General features: G+C 45.8%; 1 protein-coding gene across 1 annotated transcript in view; it reads left to right on the top strand.

Annotated features, from left to right (window-relative positions):
• Positions 1–14,723, top strand: part of LOC147124688 (stabilizer of axonemal microtubules 1-like) — a 146,587-nt gene extending 131,864 nt beyond the window's left edge. Inside the window, exons 3-4 of the mRNA XM_085991586.1 lie at positions 7,747–7,949; positions 10,848–14,723. Of these exons, the coding sequence (XP_085847712.1) occupies positions 7,747–7,949; positions 10,848–11,899 (1,255 nt within the window). The 3' untranslated portion in view covers positions 11,900–14,723. The remainder of the gene's footprint in view (positions 1–7,746; positions 7,950–10,847) is intronic.
• Positions 14,724–18,932: the final 4,209 nt, after the last annotated feature.

Here is an 18,932-nt window from a genome sequence, read left to right on the forward strand (position 1 = left end):
AGAAGGCCACCGGTCTCCCCTCCTGGTTAAGGGTGGCGGCTAGGGCGAAGTCGGATGCATCGCTCTCGACTTGGAAGGGGATGGACTCATCCACTGCGTGCATAGTGGCCTTGGCAATGTCTCCCTTAATGAGGGAGAAGGCTGCGCACGCTTCCTCCGTAAGGGGGAAGGATGTGGACTTCATGAGGGGTCTGGCTTTGTCCGCATAATTGGGCACCCATTGGGCATAGTAGGCGAAGAGCCCCAGGGTTCTCTTAAGTGCCTTAGGGCAGTGGGGGAGGGGTAGCTCCATGAGGGGGCGCATTCTTTCGGGGTCGGGGCCGATGAGTCCGTTCTCTACTACACAGCCAAGGATGGCAAGGCGCGAGGTGTTAAACACACATTTCTCCTTATTGTAGGTGAGGTTCAGCCGTTGGGCTGTACGGAGGAATTTCTCCAGATTCACGTCGTGGTCCTGCCGGTCGCGGCCGCAGATGGTGACGTTATCTAGGTAGGGGAATGTGGCCTGCAGTCCGTTCTGGTCAACCATCCGGTCCATCTCCCTTTGGAAGACCGAGACCCCGTTGGTGACACCGAAGGGGACCCTAAGGAAGTGGTATAGGCGCCCATTCGCCTCGAAGGCGGTGTACTGGCGGTCCTCGGGGTGGATAGGGAGTTGGTGGTAGGCCGACTTAAGGTCGATGGTCGAGAATACGCGGTATTGTGCAATCTGATTGACCATGTCAGATATGCGGGGAAGGGGGTATGCGTCCAGCTGGGTGTATCTGTTTATGGTCTGGCTGTAGTCGATGACCAGGCGATTTTTATCGCCGGTCTTAACGACCACGACCTGGGCACGCCAGGGGCTGTTGCTCCCCTCGATGATGCCCTCCTTCAGGAGACGCTGCACCTCAGAGCTAATGAAAGCTCTGTCCCCAGCGCTGTACCGCCTGCTCTTGGTAGCGACGGGTTTGCAGTCGGGGGTGAGGTTAGCGAACAGGGAAGGTGGCGGCACCTTGAGGGTGGATAGGCTGCAGGTGTTACGCGGTGGGCGGTTTAACCTTCGCTGGTTGTCGACTGTGAGTGGGGGGAGGGGTCCACCGTATGCTAGGGTTACACTTTGGAGGTGGGATTGGAAGTCCAGCCCTAGTAGGACGGCAGCGCAGAGCTGGGGGAGGACGAGGAGTTTAAAGTTTTTATACTCTGTACCCTTAACCGACAAGGTCACAGCACAGTAGCCGCTAATGTCCGTGGCGTGGGACCTCGATGCCATCGAGATTCGGTTGCGCGTTGGCAGGACAGGGAGGGAGTAGTGGCTCACCGTGTCTGGGTGGATGAAGCTCTCCGTGCTTCCGCTGTCGAACAGGCAGGTCGTGGCGTGGCCGTTTACTTTGATGTCCATCATCGACTTGGACAGGTGGTGTGGGCGGGCTTGATCCAGAGTGACGGAGGCTAGCGTGTAGGTAAGCGAGTCGTTGTCGTCTGCGGGCGAGGCGGTCGTCGGGTCCGGGGGCCCGGTGGCAGTCGGGCGTGGTGGGTAAAATGGCGTCTCCCACGAGGTAGGACAAAATGGCGGAGAAGATGGCTGCCCCCATAACTCACATGAGGCACTATTGGGGTCGGTTGCCTTGATCAAAGATGGCCGCCCCCATGACTCACGTGTGGGGATACTGGCCTCAGTTGCCGTGAAAGAAGATGGCCGCCCCCACAGTTCGCATGAGGCACTGCTGGCCTCTGAAGATCCGCTCCTGCAGGTCTTAGAGAAATGGCCTTTCTTCCTGCAGGTTGTGCAGGTAGAGTTCCTGGCTGGGCAGCGCGACCTCGGGTGCTTCTCCTGGCCACAAAAGAAGCAGCCGGCGGCCCGATCGCGGGTGCCCGATGTCGGAGCCGGTACCGGGGGTGGCGGGCCCGGTCGGGTCCGGGACGCCGACGCTGAGGTAGGTCCCGGGGGCGGCGCTGCGAAGGGTATTGCGGTAGGGGTCGGGCCCGAGTCCCAGGGTCGCGAGCAGTACCTGGAAAACGCCTCCTGGTCCTGATGGGCCACCTCCAGGGAGAGAGCGAGGGCTTCAGCTTTGTCCAGGTCGAGGTCTTTAGCTTCAAGCAGTCTTTGCCGTGAGTAGTCGGACCGTAGGCCTTTCACAAAGGCATCGCGGATATTATCTTCCGTATTTTCAACAGCCGTCACCGCTTTAAAGTCACAGTTCCTGCCGAGTGCTCTTAGCGCCCGTAAAAATTCAGCTACAGACTCTCCTGGCTGTTGCGGGCGGGATCTTAGGAGGTGCCTGGTGTACATGTAATTTACCGGGCTGCGGTACTGCTGTTTCAGTAGGTTGATAGCGGCCTCGTACGTAGTCGTGTCCTGTATGAGTGCGTATACTCTCGGGCTCGCTTGGGCGTTCAGAAGTCTTAGTTTGGATCTCTGCGGGGCGCCGGATTCTTCCAGGTAGGATTCGAAGCAGTCCAGCCAGTGTTTGAAGTTGAGGGCTGCGTTTGCTGCCTGTGGGTTTAGATCCAGGTACGGTGGTTTGAGGGCTTGCAGCCAAGCCGGCTGGTGTGGCTGTGCTTCTGGGAGGGCTTCTGGCTGGCCAGTAGTAGACATCTTTAAAATTTAGTCAATAAAATTGATATACCTATCAATTCGTCCAATAAAAGCGACGAGTTAGGAACGTAACTAAAGGTTTTTATTGACTAAATAACAGAGCCCACCCTCGTGGGTGATCGGGTCCAACAAGGAGGAATACCAGCCAGTCGACTACCTTTATACCTGGGCAGGTAGGTGGAGCCATGGGCGGAGTCGGAGGTGGTCAGCCCAGGTATAACAGCGCGACAAGAGGCGACCTCGTATCGTGATACAACAGTGATAACGGTGATAACAATACAACAGTGATAACTATAGTGTAACGATAAAAGTGGTTTACCACATTTACCTCACCTTATATTGCTTACTGATTATCTCAAAGTATATAAATTATGAAAAGAAATACTTTCTGTGGTGTTTTGTGGGAATGTATTCTGTGTAACTACACTTCATTCCAGGTATTTGTCTTTCGATTTATCTACCAGAATTAAGGTGGGATCTTTTCTTGGTGAATATCTATAATGCTTTGTTTGTACTTCTCTATTTCTAAGCCTACACCATACTGTAAAACCAAAGTTTGGGAACTCTCAATTTTCGACCAATATGTGTCATGTTGGATAACAGAAATATATTAAAGATGAATAGGAAGGAAAAAAAGTTTATTTTCTAAAGATTGCAAGACATATTACTTCATGTAATATGTGAAAAGGGCAGACACATGGCAGCTGAAATTTAACAGAAGTGTGAAGTGATATATTTTGGTAGGAAGAACGAGGAGAGGCGATATAAACTAAATGGTACAATTTTAAAGGGGGTGCAGGAACAGAGAGATCGGGGGGGTGTATGTGCACAAATCTTTGCAGGCGACAGGGCAAGTTGAGGAGGCAGTTAAAAAAAGCATATGATTAAGAAGTTTGCAGATGATACAAAAATTGGCCGTGTGGTTGATAATGAAGAAGGAAGCTGCAGACGACAGGAAGATATCAATAGACTGGGCAGAACAGTGGCAAATGGAATTCAATCGGGAGAAGTGTGAGGTAATGCATTTGGGGAGGGCTAACAAGGAAAAGGAATACACAATAAATGGTAGGACACTGAGAAGTGCAGAAGATCAGAGGGACCTTGGAGTGCATGTCCACAAATCCCTGAAGGTAGCAGGACAGGTCGATAAGGTGGTTAAGAAGGCATACAGGATGCTTGCCTTTATTAGCTGAGGCATAGAATATAAAAACAGGGAGGTTATGCTTGAACTGTATAAAATACTAGTTAGGCCGCAGTTCAAAATACTGCGTGCAGTTCTGGTCACCACATTACAGGAAGGATGTTATTGCACTAGAGAGGATGCAGAGTTGATTTACAAGGATGTTGCCTGGGCTGGTGAATTTTAGCTATGAGGGAAGATTGGATAGGCTGGGGTTATTTTCTTTGGGACAGAGGAGGTTGAGGGGGGACCTAATTAAGGTGTATAAAGTTATGAGGGGCCTAGATAGAGTGGATAGGAAGGACCTATTTCCCTTAGCAGAGAGGTCAATAACCGGGGGGCATAGATTTAAAATAATTGGTCGAAGGTTTAGAGGGGATTTGAGGAGAACTTTTTTCACCCAGAGGGTGGTGGGGGTTTGGAACTCACTGCCTGAAAGGGTGGTAGAGGCAGAAACCCTCATCACATTTAAAAAGTACTTGGATATGCACTTGAAGTGCCATAACCTACAAGTCTACGGACCAAGTGCTGGAAAGTGGGATTAGGCTGGATAGCTCTTTGTCAGCTGGCATGGACAAGATGGGCCAAATGGCCTCCTTCTGTTCTGTAAATTTCTATGATCCTTGGCTTTATTAATAGAGGAATAGAGTACAAAAGCAAGGAAGTTTTGCTAAACCTTTATAAAACACTGGTTAGGCCTCAGCTGGAGTATTGTGTCCAATTATGGGCACCACACTTTAGGAAGGATGACAAGGCATTGGAGAGGGTGCAGAAGAGATTTATTAGAATGGTACCAGTGATGGGAGACTTTGGTTATGTTAAAATTTGGGAGAAGCTGGGGTTGTTCTTCTTAGAGCAGAGATGGTTAAGAGGAGATTTGATAGAGGTGTTCAGAATCATGAACGGTTTTGATAGAGTAAATAAGGAGAAACTGTTTCCAGTGGCAGAAGGGTCGGTAACCAGAGGACACAGATTTAAAGTAATTGGCAAAAGAACCAGAGGCGACATGAGAATAAATCTTTGTACACAGCAAGTTGTTGCGATCTGGAATGCACTGCCACAAAGGGTGGTGGAAGCAGATTCAATAGTAACTTTTACAATGGAATTGGATAAGTACTTAAAGGGAAAACAATTACAGGGCTATGGAGAAAGAGCAGGGGAATGGGATTATTTGGATAGCTCTACCAAAGAGCCAGCACAGGCACGACGGGTCGAATGGCCTCCTTTTGTGCTGTATGATTCTGTGAGAAAAACAGGAATATTTCATTATTTCTCAGTAATTAAATTGGTTCAGTCTATGGAACTGATTCTGCAGTGTATGTATGCTGGCGTCAACCTGCCCATAATGTGGCCAACCCCCACCTGAATGTTTGAAGTAACGGTTACACATGAAGACTTGTGGCATACAATTCATATCTCGTGTGTGTTCACCTGCTAATTCACAAGTGATGGTCACAAAGGAGTTGAGGTGAGTCCATAATGAGATGTAGATTGTATCACATGGTTCTACCTGTCATTGTTAGTGGCACAGTTTATTAATCGGGATAAAAGGAGGTGAGAAAAACAGGTAATATCCTGGATAACTTTTTTTACTTACTTTGTCATTTTCTGGCTCACTAATTAACCGTCTGGATGCCGTGCATTACAAGGCCACACAATGTCACCCTGCAGTTTTGGTTCATGCTTGGAGCCTGTGCTTCCAGACATCAGAGTACAGCTCTGTGCTGTTAGAATTCAGTACTAGAATTGGTGTGTTCACGCATTTTGTATTCTGTCACTTGCAGCGGCAATAACATATCAATGCTTCTGGTGCATTTGGCAATTGTATATCATGTCAGTACCTTGTTTGGAAAAAATCCAGTCGGTCACTTGTTGGGGTGGATGATTGTATAGGGTTGATGTGTAGGGTCGGGTTGGCTGGTTTGGGATCGGGGTGGATGGTTTGGGGTCAGGGTGGATGGCTTGGGGTCCGGGTTTGGGGTCAGGGTGGATGGTTTGGGGTCAGGGTTTGGGGTCAGGGTGGATGGCTTGGGGTCCAGGTTTGGGGTCAGGGTGGATGGCTTGGGGTCCGGGTTTGGGGTCAGGGTGGATGGCTTGGTGTCCGGGTTTGGAGTCGGGGTGGATGGCTTGGGGCTGGGTTTGGGGTCGGGGGGGGGGGATGGTTTGGGGTCCAGGTTTGGGGTCAGGGTGGATGGCTTGGGGTCCGGGTTTGGAGTCAGGGTGGATGGCTTGGGGTCCGGGTTTGGAGTCTGGGTGGATGGCTTGGGGTCCGGGGTCGGGGTGGATGGCTTGGGGTCCGGGTTTGGGGTCGGGGTGGATGGCTTGGGGTCCGGGTTTGGGGTCGGGGTGGATGGCTTGGGGTCCGGGGTCGGGGTGGATGGCTTGGGGTCCGGGTTTGGGGTCGGGGTGGATGGCTTGGGGTCCGGGTTTGGGGTCGGGGTGGATGGCTTGGGGTCCGGGTTTGGAGTCGGGGTGGATGGCTTGGGGCTGGGTTTGGGGTCGGGGGGGTGGATGGTTTGGGGTCCAGGTTTGGGGTCGGTGGGGTGGATGGCTTGGGGTCCGGGGTCGGGGTGGATGGCTTGGGGTCCGGGTTTGGGGTCGGGGTGGATGGCTTGGGGTCCGGGTTTGGGGTCGGGGTGGATGGCTTGGGGTCCGGGTTTGGGGTGGATGGCTTGGGGTCCGGGTTTGGGGTCGGGGGGGTGGCTTGGGGTCCAGGTTTGGGGTCGGGGTGGATGGCTTGGGGTCCAGGTTTGGGGTCGGGGTGGATGGCTTGGGGTCCGGGTTTGGGGTGGATGGCTTGGGGTCCGGGTTTGGGGTCGGGGGGGATGGCTTGGGGTCCAGGTTTGGGGTTGGGGGGATGGTTTGGGGTTGGGGTGGATGGCTTGGGGTCGGGTTTAGGGTGGATGGTTTGGGGTTGGGGTCGGGGTTTGGGATGGATGGTTTGGGGTCGGGGTCAGGGTTTGGGGTCGGGGGGATGGGTTGGGATTTGGGGTGGTTTGGGGTCGGGGTTTGGGGTGGATGGTTTGGGGTTGGGGGGATATTTTAGGATTGGGGGGATGGTTTGGGATCGGGGGATGGACGGGTTGGGATGGGTTGGGGTTTGGGGTGGATGGTTTGGGGTTTAGGGTGGATGGTTTGGGGTCGGGGTTTGGGGTGGATGGTTTGGGGTTTAGGGTGGATGGTTTGGGGTCGGGGGGATGGTTTGGTGTCGGGGTTTGGGGTGGATGGTTTGGGGTTTAGGGTGGATGGTTTGGGGTCGGGGGGATGGTTTGGAGTCGGGTTTGGGGTGGATGGGTTGGGGTTGGGGGGATGGTTTGGGATCGGGGGATGGATGGGTTGGGGTTGGGGTTTGGGGTGGATGGTTTGGGGTTTCGGGGTCGGGGTGGAAGGTTTGGGGTTTAGGGTGGATGGTTTGGGGTCGGGGGGATGATTTGGGGTCGGGGTTTGCGGTGGATGGTTTGGGGTGGTTGGTTTGGGGTCGGGGGGATGGTTTGGGGTCGGGGTTTGGGGTGGATGGTTTGGGGTGGTTGGCTTGGGGTCGGGGTGGATGATTAATATTTTGGATTTTGATCTCCCATTTTATTCCCATTATTTTTTGAGAGTTGAAACTCTTTCCATCCATCATATTTTTGGCTTTGGCGAAATGATAAGATCAACTTTCATTTGGACATGTCTGTGCTATGATTAATCACACCAGTGAGATGGGAAAATCTGATATCTGCTCGCACAGCATGCAACCCCTCTCCTATGTAGATTGGCCTCCTTACTTGTGATGAGCCTCGGCAGTAGCTTTCTCCTGAGGTTTTGGGGAGGGAAATAGCAAGCTTTGTGCAATTACTTTTTTGGCACTTATCTAACGCACAAAAACATTCTATGTTATTCCTGCTCAGTGTTACCTGTGCCAATGTACTGGAGGAAATCGGGTTTTCTGTTTCTTCTGCATCAGTTTCATATTTCAGTAATTTTGTACATACTCTGCCATCCACAGGGCAGATTATATTCCACATGATATTCAACCTAAGCCAGGAAGGGTTAGCGAGGAATTCAGGCAATCACATGGCGCTATGAATCTGGATACCACTTACAAACGGGATTTTAACCCACACTCTAGCCAACCAGTAGCTCCAGCTCGACCATTGGAACAGAAGCACATCGCTACAGCAAAGATGGAAACAATCCCTACCTATAAAGGTATGTCATCCTTTTCATTACTTCCAGCAATTAAAGATTGAAGGTTAAATTTATTTACTTGTCTCTCCCTTGTGTTTGTGAGTGAGTGAGTGTTTATATATGTGTGTGCATTTCTTTTCTAATCTCATATGGCATCATTCACAGTGAGTTAGAGATTATGGTGCTACACAAAGGAAGGGCTGCTGGGATGAGGATGTGTGGCAGGAAGTTTTGGCAAGAAATTTATAAGCAATCTCCTCATTTGATCTGCCTGGAAAATAGAGTCTTCATTACCCACTGTAGGTAGATTAAAATGTTGTTTAATTCCCCTCACATACACGCAAGTCTCTACCTGTCTCACAAGGGCAAAGCTGCTTGCTGCCTTTACTGTCCATCTGTTTATGGTATGAATTGACAGTAAGGTCCACTAAATATATAACACTTAAAAAGACCTTTTAAATTGTTCCTTCTTTGCTTAATATCTCTGCAACAGTACTGTTACTAAAATATTCTGCTGCAATAAAGATGTTTAATTTAGGACTTTTATTCAGAACCTCCCTCCCAACATTAATAGTACAGTCCTTCCAGAATTTTCACTGTTTATATTAATCAGTTTTGATTTTATGGTTGGTTTTGGTAATATACCTGGAGACATTGACAAATTGAAAAGTGGGAAAGTTTATTTAACAAATACAGTAAAGTGTGACAAAATAAGCAATTCCTAAAATATAGCAACTTATGTGGTTTTCTTCAGGAAAATTACCACAGGAAAACATTGAAGTGTTCAAACTTTACCTTATTTTGATGTTTTATGCAATTAAAACCAATCTTGTTGTTTTTAATGCTCCTAACATAGTTTCCCATGGGGTTTTCATCCTCAGAACTTTTTTTTATAAATACATGGGAGTACAAGAGGCTTACAAATAACAAATCCTGGCAAACTATTTGAATGGCTGGCCTTAGTGTTAATCATAAAAGAATAAATCTGGGCATTGTGTATGCTGGAAATTATCACCTGCTTCCGTGTTGAGTCTTGGCATCTGACAGTGATAGATCTGAGACACCCTATAAACTTCAGCTCCAGGCTTCTTGGAAAGTGACAGGCCTCAAATGAAAAACATTGTTAGAAATATTGTAAACACAGAAATTAATTTATTTTTAAACAATTTTTTTGAAATATAATTTTTAATGTCTCTTGTTACAACCCTTAAGTCCAGTACAGTAGTAAGTTTCTCCATTTATAAGAAACACAGATGGTGACTCAAATAATTTTTTGTAAACTTTGTTCCAATATCTCCTAGTGGAAATGTGCATCTCTATCCCCTCCCATACTGCAACTCCTGCAATAAGGTAACCGTAGACTCACTGTTTACAATACCACTTTATCGTCATTCCTGCCACTAGACTCAGTATTCACCCCCTCTACCATCAGTGCATTGTGCCTGCAGTACGTACCATCTGCATTTAATTCAATGGAATCTCTCAGCCCCACAATCACTACCAACAAGACGAGAGCAGCTAAGTCATGGAAACACCATCACCGCCAAGTTGCATTTCATGTTGACTTGGATGTATACTGCTGTTCCTTCATCATCGCTGGGTCAATATCCTGGTGTTCCCTATCTAACATCGTCATGGGAGCACCATCAGGACAAAGACTGCAGCAGTTTAAGGAGAAGGCACACTATGCCCTTCTTGGAAACTAGGTATGGACAGGTTATGCACTTTGGCAGGAAAAATCGTAGAGCAAGTTATTATCTTAATGGCAAGAAACTGGAAAGTACTGAAGTACAAAGGGATCTGGGGGTCCTGGTGCACGAAACTCAAAAGGTTAGTATGCAGGTGCAGCAAGTGATTAAGAAGGCCAATGGAATGTTGGCTTTCATTGCTAGGGGGATAGAATATAAAAATAGGGAGGTATTGCTTCAGTTGTACAAGGTATTGGTGAGACCGCACCTGGAATACTGCATACAGTTTTGGTGTCCATACTTAATAAAGGACATACTTGCTCTCGAGTCAGTACAAAGAAGGTTCACTCGGTTAATCCCGGGGATGAGGGGATGGACATATGAGGAGAGGTTGAGTAGATTGGGACTCTACTCATTGGAGTTCAGAAGAATGAGAGGCGATCTTATTGAAACATATAAGATTGTGAAGGGGTTGGATCGGGTGGATGCGAGGAGGATGTTTCCGATGGTGGGTGAAACTAGAACTAGGGGGCATAGGCTTAGAATAAGGGGCTGCTCTTTCAAAACTGAGATGAGGAGGAACTACTTCACTCAGAGGGTGGTAGGTCCATGGAATATGCTGCCCCAAAAAGCTGTGGAAGCTACATCATTACATAAATTTAAAACAGAAATAGACAGTTTCCTAGAAGTAAAGGGAATTAAGGGTTACGGGGAGCGGGCAGGAATTTGGACATGAGTCTAGGTTCGGATCGGTCATGGCCCTGTGGGTAGCGGAGCGGGCCCAGGGGCCGTGTAGCCTGATCCTGCTCCTATTTCGTGTGTCTAATTCTGTTAGATTCAGGAGATGGTTCTGTGATAGTAGATTGGCGGTTAGGATCAGATCAGCCATGATCTTATTGAATGGCGGAGCAGGCTCGAGGGGCCGATTGGCCTACTCCTGCTCCTATTTCTTATGTTCTTATAAATGTGATCATTGCCCACGGCCATGTCCCAAACAGAGAGAGAAAAAAGAAACATGCAGTACATAAAATGGTTGCCATTTATATCCCTAATCATGTATAAGGAATAATTGGGAGCTGGTAGGCAGTGTATCCTCTTCTCTATTGATTTAATTGACAGGCCTCAACTTCCAAAATATACCTAAGCAGTGAGATTTGAGGCTATCATCAGTTTGGAGGATAGTCCTCTATCGCTTTAAAAAAAAATGAAAAGCTATTTCTTTCTCTTTCAGATCATTACAAACAATGGGAACTTTCAAAGAGAGAAATAACAAAACCAGAATATATTTTCAAAGCTCCATCAACCAAATTTGGAAATGCAACCACTTTTCAGGATGACTATTCCTTCAAAATTCCAGCTCCCAAAGAGAGCTTTAAACCTTCAAGTGCAGCCAGGTTATCAAACATGCCCTTTGATGACATGACCAACTATCGGCAGCATTATGTACCGTATACACATGAGCCCCGCAAAAGGCGCGAACATGAGCAATACAAGCCAAATGACGAACCTTTTGATGATCTCACTACCCACAGGAGAGATTTCAAGGGGCAGGCAGGAGAGCTCACAATGTCTATTAGACCTCCTGGCACCAAACTCAACTCTAATCAGCAGTTTTATGACTTGACTGAATTTCGTGACAAATACAGAACTTGGACTATAGAGCCACCAGTAGTCCACAAGGCTGTGGAGTTTGTGGTTCCTGAAGGTAAAATTAACCTGAGCACTACTACTCATACAGACTTTGTTCAGCATAAACTCCAACCTTTTGTTCCAGTCCGACCGTTGCCCCAGACGAATGGGCGCAGCATTCCATTTGAAGGACAGTCCACCATGAAGGCAGACTACAAACCTTGGGATTCCGCACGGGAACCTATGATCAAGCCACGGCAAGAACTGGAGAAAGCAGCTGGCCGATTCGATGATATGACGACATTCAGGGCTCATTATGTACCTCACCAAATTAATCTCATGCACTCCTTCAAACCCCGCAACTCTTACAGCCCTAGCACAATGCCGATAGATAATGGAACCACGTATCAATTCAGTTACACACCAAAGACAATGGAGGTGTGTCCTGCCTCATTCGCAGTGCCTCCTGGTTATGAATATGTGGAAACTGATGCCCGAGGTCATAAACTGTATCGCCCTGTGTCTGAAAGGGAGAATATCCACACCACGTTGTCAAACACCTCCATGGATTTGATTTCAAATATACACGGCCCTCAGAAAGTTGCAAATGATTTGAAAGCAGGTTTCCCAAATGATGCAATAGTTGCAGCTTGAAAAAAGCAAATCACCATCCCTTAGGCTTATTAATTGGAAATTTTTAATCTTTTGGAAGCATTAATTAACCCTAATTACAAATGTGCTTCCTTTTGTTTTATTTAGTGGCGGTGGTAAATAAGAGAAATGTTTATTTTGAAGGTATTATTCCCTGTATAAGGCTCAGCAAGTCTGCAATTCCTATGGCTGAGAACACAAGTCGACTCGCTACCTGGCAATCAGGACCAGCATGACTCTGGTTTGGCAATAACTCCTGTTCTGTTCTGTTCTTTTACCCCCTCACCCTGTAGGATGGGGTCTGACCTGCTCGGTGACTCCTCTCATCACCGTGGCTGAGATTGGCAACTCAGTAAAATAAATTTGAAATAACTCCCTCCACTGACACTGCTGTGTATTTGGCACTAAACCGTCTGGATGATTCATGTTTAACATTTGGTTTGAAATGATGAACTATCTAATGCAGCTCTATCTCTGGTTGCAGTATTCCATATGAATGGAGTTTGAGTAGTGAAGGCAAAGATCCTGGAATCATTTAAGAAACAGTTGGATGCTGTGACACAGGGACTGCAGGTTTTTACTGGGTGGATGAGCTACAATGGGGCAAATCTTATCCGAGTTTATTTTGTGAACTCTGCAAAAGCTTGATTCTGCGAGGTGTAATTTGTCTGTTATTGGACAGTCTGTTCTGTTGTTAAAGGTGCAATATTTCCAGTTGCTGTTTTTTAATTACTTAAAATTCAGATTAGCTGCATCAGAATGAACATTTCAAATATGGGAGTGGGGGAAGAGTGGGACCAAAAGCACAAATGTGCCAAGTGCAGCTTCTGAAAACAAACATTAACAAAGGGAAGTTGGCCAGGAGCGAAACGAATACAAGTTTAAAAAAAAGTACATCACTTAAAAAAGGTGTGTACACCCAAAGCTTTTAAAACATTCCAGATTTCAAACTAGCTGACCAAATTACCAAGACATCGAGTGATCTTTTCTTAATGTCCCTTTTCAAGAACCAAGAAAGCAATATTTTTGAACACAAGAAAGCAAACATGTTTCTTTTTGCAACCAATACCCATTCTATTAAGAAAATGCATTGCAATCTATTTTGGCCACACCTATCTGGAGAGTTAGTGGCATTTTACAATGGATTAGTGTTACCATAGATAGATCTGACACTATAGGCTGCCTATAACTGCAAGTTTAATGCTAGGTCTCGACATCTAATGCACGGCATAATATATTACAATCTGACTGTAGCAAAAATTAGTTTGTGTTGTAATTAACACTTTTTGCCCTCGTGTGTTGCCTTCATTCTCTTCCCTCCCATTTGCTGAGGCACATCTTTCTTGCTGTGCAGTGTGTAGAATGGATGGAGGCAGTAATGATGTAGTATTTAGGAGCCACCAACATGAATTCTTAAACTTATTCAAATGGCCAATACCACCACCAAAACCCAGCCTTCTTTTTTCAGCCCAGGCAGAAAGTTAAAGACTCATTTCCTCCTCCAACATCCCGATGAATTTTGCCGTTGACTAAAAATTGTCCTGGTAATAGGTTTTGATGCACTTGTTGATATTTATTTCGCTGTGCAAGGGGTGTGGCCTATATAAAACGTTAATAAGACCTCCATTAGAGTATTTGTGTGTGTGTGCAGTATTCTATACCAAGACCAAATCCTTTTTAATGGCCACAACATGGAATAGGGGGCCACGTAAAGCAGAAGACGTCCAACCACTGAGCTTCATATTGTAGCTTCAATTTAAGAATAAATCACAAAGTAATATCAATATTTTTGTATTTTGACTTTGTGCTTTTTGAAAAGTGGTAGATTGTTTATAGTTTTTGTAACCTGTCCACAAAATAGCGATAGATGTCACAAGAAACCCTAGTAACTTTACCCAATATTTTGTACACATTTCTGTTGTTTAATTGTCTCAACCCACGTACCAGTGGAGTCGATCAGAGTCCAGTCCCTCACAACACACCACCACTTAGATCCATATAACGACACTACATTGTATTAAACATTGAACTTCAAAAAAAGCTTCTTACTTCAATAATCTCACTTAAAAAATGCTGGGATAAAATTGCTATATTTTAAAACTTCAGTTTTATTTTTATATACTAAAAATGTTACATTATGAACTCAAGAAAAGGTTATAAAGCCTTTTAATAGGCCTGATGTTACTTGTAACTGAAGAACCCTTTTAAACTCACATTTGCTTTTAGTGCAGCACACTTTCCCTACATTTACAAGAGATACCGTAACTATTACTGTAACTATAAAGAACCTACGTGTAAGCTGTCTTGATACAAAAAGTTTTTCATACAATATTCTCAGGAATGTTTGTAAAGTTTCCTAATATTCTGTTAGAATTATGGCTAAAATTCCTTTCTGATATATATTTAGTTGGATTTGTATTGTCTTTTTACAAATGGGTCATTATTCAGTAATGTACCTCTCTTATCATTTCTAGATCTTGGGCTGAATTTTTAAAAGTGTATGAATTCATTACCTTCAGTGATGTGTACAGCCTCACTTTGCTTCAGTTAATGGAGGTGAGCATGCAGATGTGCTAATGTTATTAGTATAGAATACTGAAATCAATTAAAAAAAAATATGGAGAATGTTGATTCCTGAACGTCCTACTTGGCTGGTAAAATCAATGGAATCATTATCTGTCTTATAAATTTAGATTTAGATTTTTTTATTGTTGTATTTTGAACCGATGTTGTGAAATTTCTAATTAACTTTGATTGTAAAGGTTACTGTGTGCATCTTGGTGATCCTGTCAATCATAATCTAATAAATGCCAAATTTGCGAGCAAATGTGACACTCTTTACACCTGGACTGTGCCTTCTAACTAGCAACAGATGACAATGCTTTTCTAACATTCAGGTGTCCCTTCGTCAAAGCATATTGGTCACTCCTATAAGGAAATTCTGTCAACTCATTCCAGCTTTGATGGTGACCTCTGCCCCAAATGTTAATGCATCTTTTCCTTCACAAAGCCTACAGAGATACTGTGCAATTACAGCATTTCATATTTTAATTCCAGGTTTTGTATTTTTCTGTTGCATTACTCTATTACCAGTAATGTTAATCAAGTTCGCTTTGACTAGAAATACCAGGGAATCAGCAAAAGGACAGTGTGGATAATTTACATTCCATCAAAAATTCAGGGAGTTGGACAAAGATGATTTTTTTCTCTCTTGCCCCTTCTCCCCCCACCACCCCCTCACCCCCTCCCAATTCAAATGATCTGTATTAAAAAAATAATAAAATAGAATATAAAGAACTAACAACAGAAAATGCTGGAAACACTCAGCAGGCCAGGCAGCATCCATGGAGAGATGCAGCCTGGTCTTTTGCTCTGGCTGCAATTACATTTAAACACCACCCATCTAGTCAATTAATAGATGGCAGAAGGAGTTTACCATCTGTTTCAGTAGTCAGAGACTTGTAATTAAAAACCCACGTGCACAATTATTCATAACTGAAGACATTAATGAACTCAACACTGCGGTGTTTCAAGGTACGTGCTATTGTGCTGTGCTAAGAGTGAAGCGATGTGAAGTGTGCAGCTATGCAAAGTGCTTTGAATGTTTTATTACGTTAAAGCCGCTCTGCAAATGCATCATTGAAGGACAAGATTGAATTCATTGCTAACCGGATCACACCATTACTTTGTCAATAACTAAATATTTTTCCTTCCTGCATTTGGTCACAGAATGAACCACACAGAGAAATGATGAGATTGTAGCTATTTGGTATTCTTTTGAGACGATGTACCTTTTCTCTGCAGAGTGCAGCAGTATTGTCCCACTGGCGCAGTGAGCATGCAGCATTGTCCCACCGGTGCAGAGTGCATGTAGCATTGTCCCACCGGTGCAGAGTGCATGCAGCATTGCCCCACTGGTGCAGTGAGCATGCAGCATTGCCCCAACGGTGCAGTGAGCATGCAGCATTGCCCCACTGGTGCAGAGTGCAGCAGCATTGCCCCACCGGTGCAGTGAGCATGCAGCATTGCCCCACTGGTGCAGAGTGCAGCAGCATTGCCCCACCGGTGCAGTGAGCATGCAGCATTGCCCCACTGGTGCAGAGTGCAGCAGCATTGCCCCACCAGTGCAGAGTGCATGCAGCATTGCCCCACTGGTGCAGTGAGCATGCAGCATTGCCCCACCGGTGCAGTGAGCATGCAGCATTGCCCCACTGGTGCAGAGTGCAGCAGTATTGCCCCACCGGTGCAGTGAGCATGCAGCATTGCCCCACTGGTGCAGAGTGCAGCAGCATTGCCCCACCGGTGCAGTGAGCATGCAGCATTGCCCCACTGGTGCAGAGTGCAGCAGCATTGTCCCACCGGTGCAGTGAGCATGCAGCATTGCCCCACTGGTGCAGAGTGCAGCAGCATTGTCCCACCGGTGCATTGAGCATGCAGCATTGTTCTCTGTTTTACTTACAATGACATCTATAAAACACACCATATAAATACATAGGAAAAGTCGAGGATGCGATGAGACCTTTTTGACCCATCCAAGCTCACGGGAGTGACACACGCAGGTTGGTGTTACCATTTTAATTTCTGTGAACATGAGGCAGCTGTTTTGGGGGTGGTCAGAAACCAACTGTTGTGTCTCCTTGTGTTCTTATACTATAAATAATATAGACACTTTTAGCTCATTTTAGTTACTGCTTTTACTAGCTGTATTCTTGCCTTGTTTCTGTGCTGCCGCATGGTGCGGAGTGATACAAGATGTCCCACGCTGCACTGTGCACTGCCCATGCACAGTGTGCCACATAGCAATATAACTACACCATACCAAAGTAGTTCCATACCAAAGTAGTTCCATTTAACGATGTGATACTATAACAATGTAACATCCCTCTTTCTCAAAAAAACTAAAACATGAAATTTAACAATTTAAATTAACATATTATATCTAAACTATTATCAACTACAAAGAATCGTGAGTTTTTTATTCGTGATATCGCTCAGGTGGTTGGATGTTGTCCCTCCATCTTGTGGATTTGGTGGTGACCATTCCTCTCTGCAGTGTTTCGGTGTGTTCCGCTCTCGTTGTTGTTGTTGCTGTCGCCTTTGGAGTTGGGGTGTGCATGCTCGTGGTTGTTTGATTTGTAGCGCTTGTTTCTGGTGTTGTACTGCTTGTGGTAGCTGGTGTTGTCAATGTTGCTGATGTTGTCTGCTACTTATCCAGTTCAGGTGAAGGTCTGATGTGGAGTCTGTTCCATCTGTATTGGTTACCAGGTTCAGTCTCTACGCAGTAGGATCTTGGAGTATCAGCTTTTCCAATGACCTTGGCTGGATTCCAGGTTTTCAACACCGGGTCTTGCACATGCACTGATTGTCCATTCAGCAATTCTGGTAGCGTCTTTGCATGTTTATCGTAATGTTTGCTTCCTACGATTTGTGCTTCTGCCAGCTTTTGTCTGAAGTTCTCCTGGTCCTGGGGAGGGTGTATTTTTGCTGGTAGTGTAGTCTTAAACTTCCTCCCATTCAGCAATTCCGCAGGTGATTTCATGTCTGCTTTCAGTGGTGTTGATCTGAGTGATAGGAGGGCAAGGTCTTGGTCTTCCCCCATCTCACTACTTTTGATGAGAGTTCTCTTGACAGTCTGGATCTGTCTTTCAGTGAACCCGTGTCCCCTTGGGAAATGTGGGGATGAGGTTACTATTTTGAACCCATGCTTTTCTGCCAGAGCTCTGAATTCACTCGATGTGAACTGGGTTCGATTGTCACAGATGACCTTTTCCGGGATTCCTTGTTCAGCAAACAAGCTCTTTGCAATCCTGGTGGTAGTTGTGGCTCTCAAGTCTTTCATCCTTCTCACAAAAGGAAACTTGGAATAGTAATCTGCCACTATGAGATACCATTCTTGATTGCACATGAAGAGATCTGCCCCAACAGTGTGCCATGGTCTTGACGGTATTTCACTAGGTATCATCTCCTCTTTCTGTTGTGCATTTCTGTATTTCTGGCATATACCACATGCAGAGACCATCTGTTCAATATTTTTGTACATGCCTATCCAGTATACAGCTGATCTGGCTCTCAGCTTGCATTTCTCCATTCCCATGTGGCCTTCATGTATGAGATGGAGAAGTTGTGTCTGCATCGTCTTTGGCACGATCCTCGATCCAGCAAGGAGAATACCGTCTTCTACTGCAATATCATCTTTAATCGTCCAGTATTGACGAATTGTCGCCTGTACCTGCTGGATTCTCTCCGGCCACCCCTGTATTACTTGTGTGAGTAGTTGCAACTCCTCATCTTTGCTAGTCTCATCTCTGATTTGACTGAGCTTTGTAGGGGTAACATTCACTAGGTGGTGGATTTTTACTGTTAGGCCCTCCACCTCGTGTTTCTCATATGGTGACAATCGAGACAACGCATCTGCTAGCACCATTTCCTTTCCTGGCTTATATTTAAGCGTGAAGTCATAGCTTTGGATCCTTAGAAGTAGTCTTTGCAGTCTTGCAGGCGCTTTGCACAGATTCTTCTTATAGATCTGTTCTAGTGGACGATGGTCACTCGCTATTGTAAATCGCCTGCCATATAGGTATGTATGGAATTTCTCGCATCCGTACACTACTGCTAATAATTCTCTTTCTATGTTGGCGTATCTCGTCTCGGCTGACGTCAAGGCCTTTGATGTGAAAGCTATCGGCTTTCTTTCCTGCACCAGAGCTGCCCCTAGTCCTCTGGTAGAAGCGTCTACTTGCAGAGTGACTGGTTTTCTTCTGTCATAATATGACAGACTTGTTTCTTTGCACAACAGTTCTTTAAGTTGTTTGAAATTCCTTTCATGTGATTCAGACCACTGGTATTCGGCGTCTTCTTTCAATAGCTCTCTGAGATTTGTTGTATGTTCCGACATGTGTGGGATGAAAGAACTCATGTATTGGACCAAGCCGAGGTAACTCCTCAGCTCTTTCTTGTCTTTGGGTGGTTTCATTTCAGCAATCGCCGCAATCTTCTCTGGATTGGGCTTGACTCCCTCTGGTGTATAAATCATACC

This window comes from Somniosus microcephalus, chromosome 1 (assembly GCF_052327205.1).
Source record: "Somniosus microcephalus isolate GS21.2 chromosome 1, FLI_Smic_1.0, whole genome shotgun sequence".
NCBI lineage: Eukaryota > Metazoa > Chordata > Chondrichthyes > Squaliformes > Somniosidae > Somniosus > Somniosus microcephalus.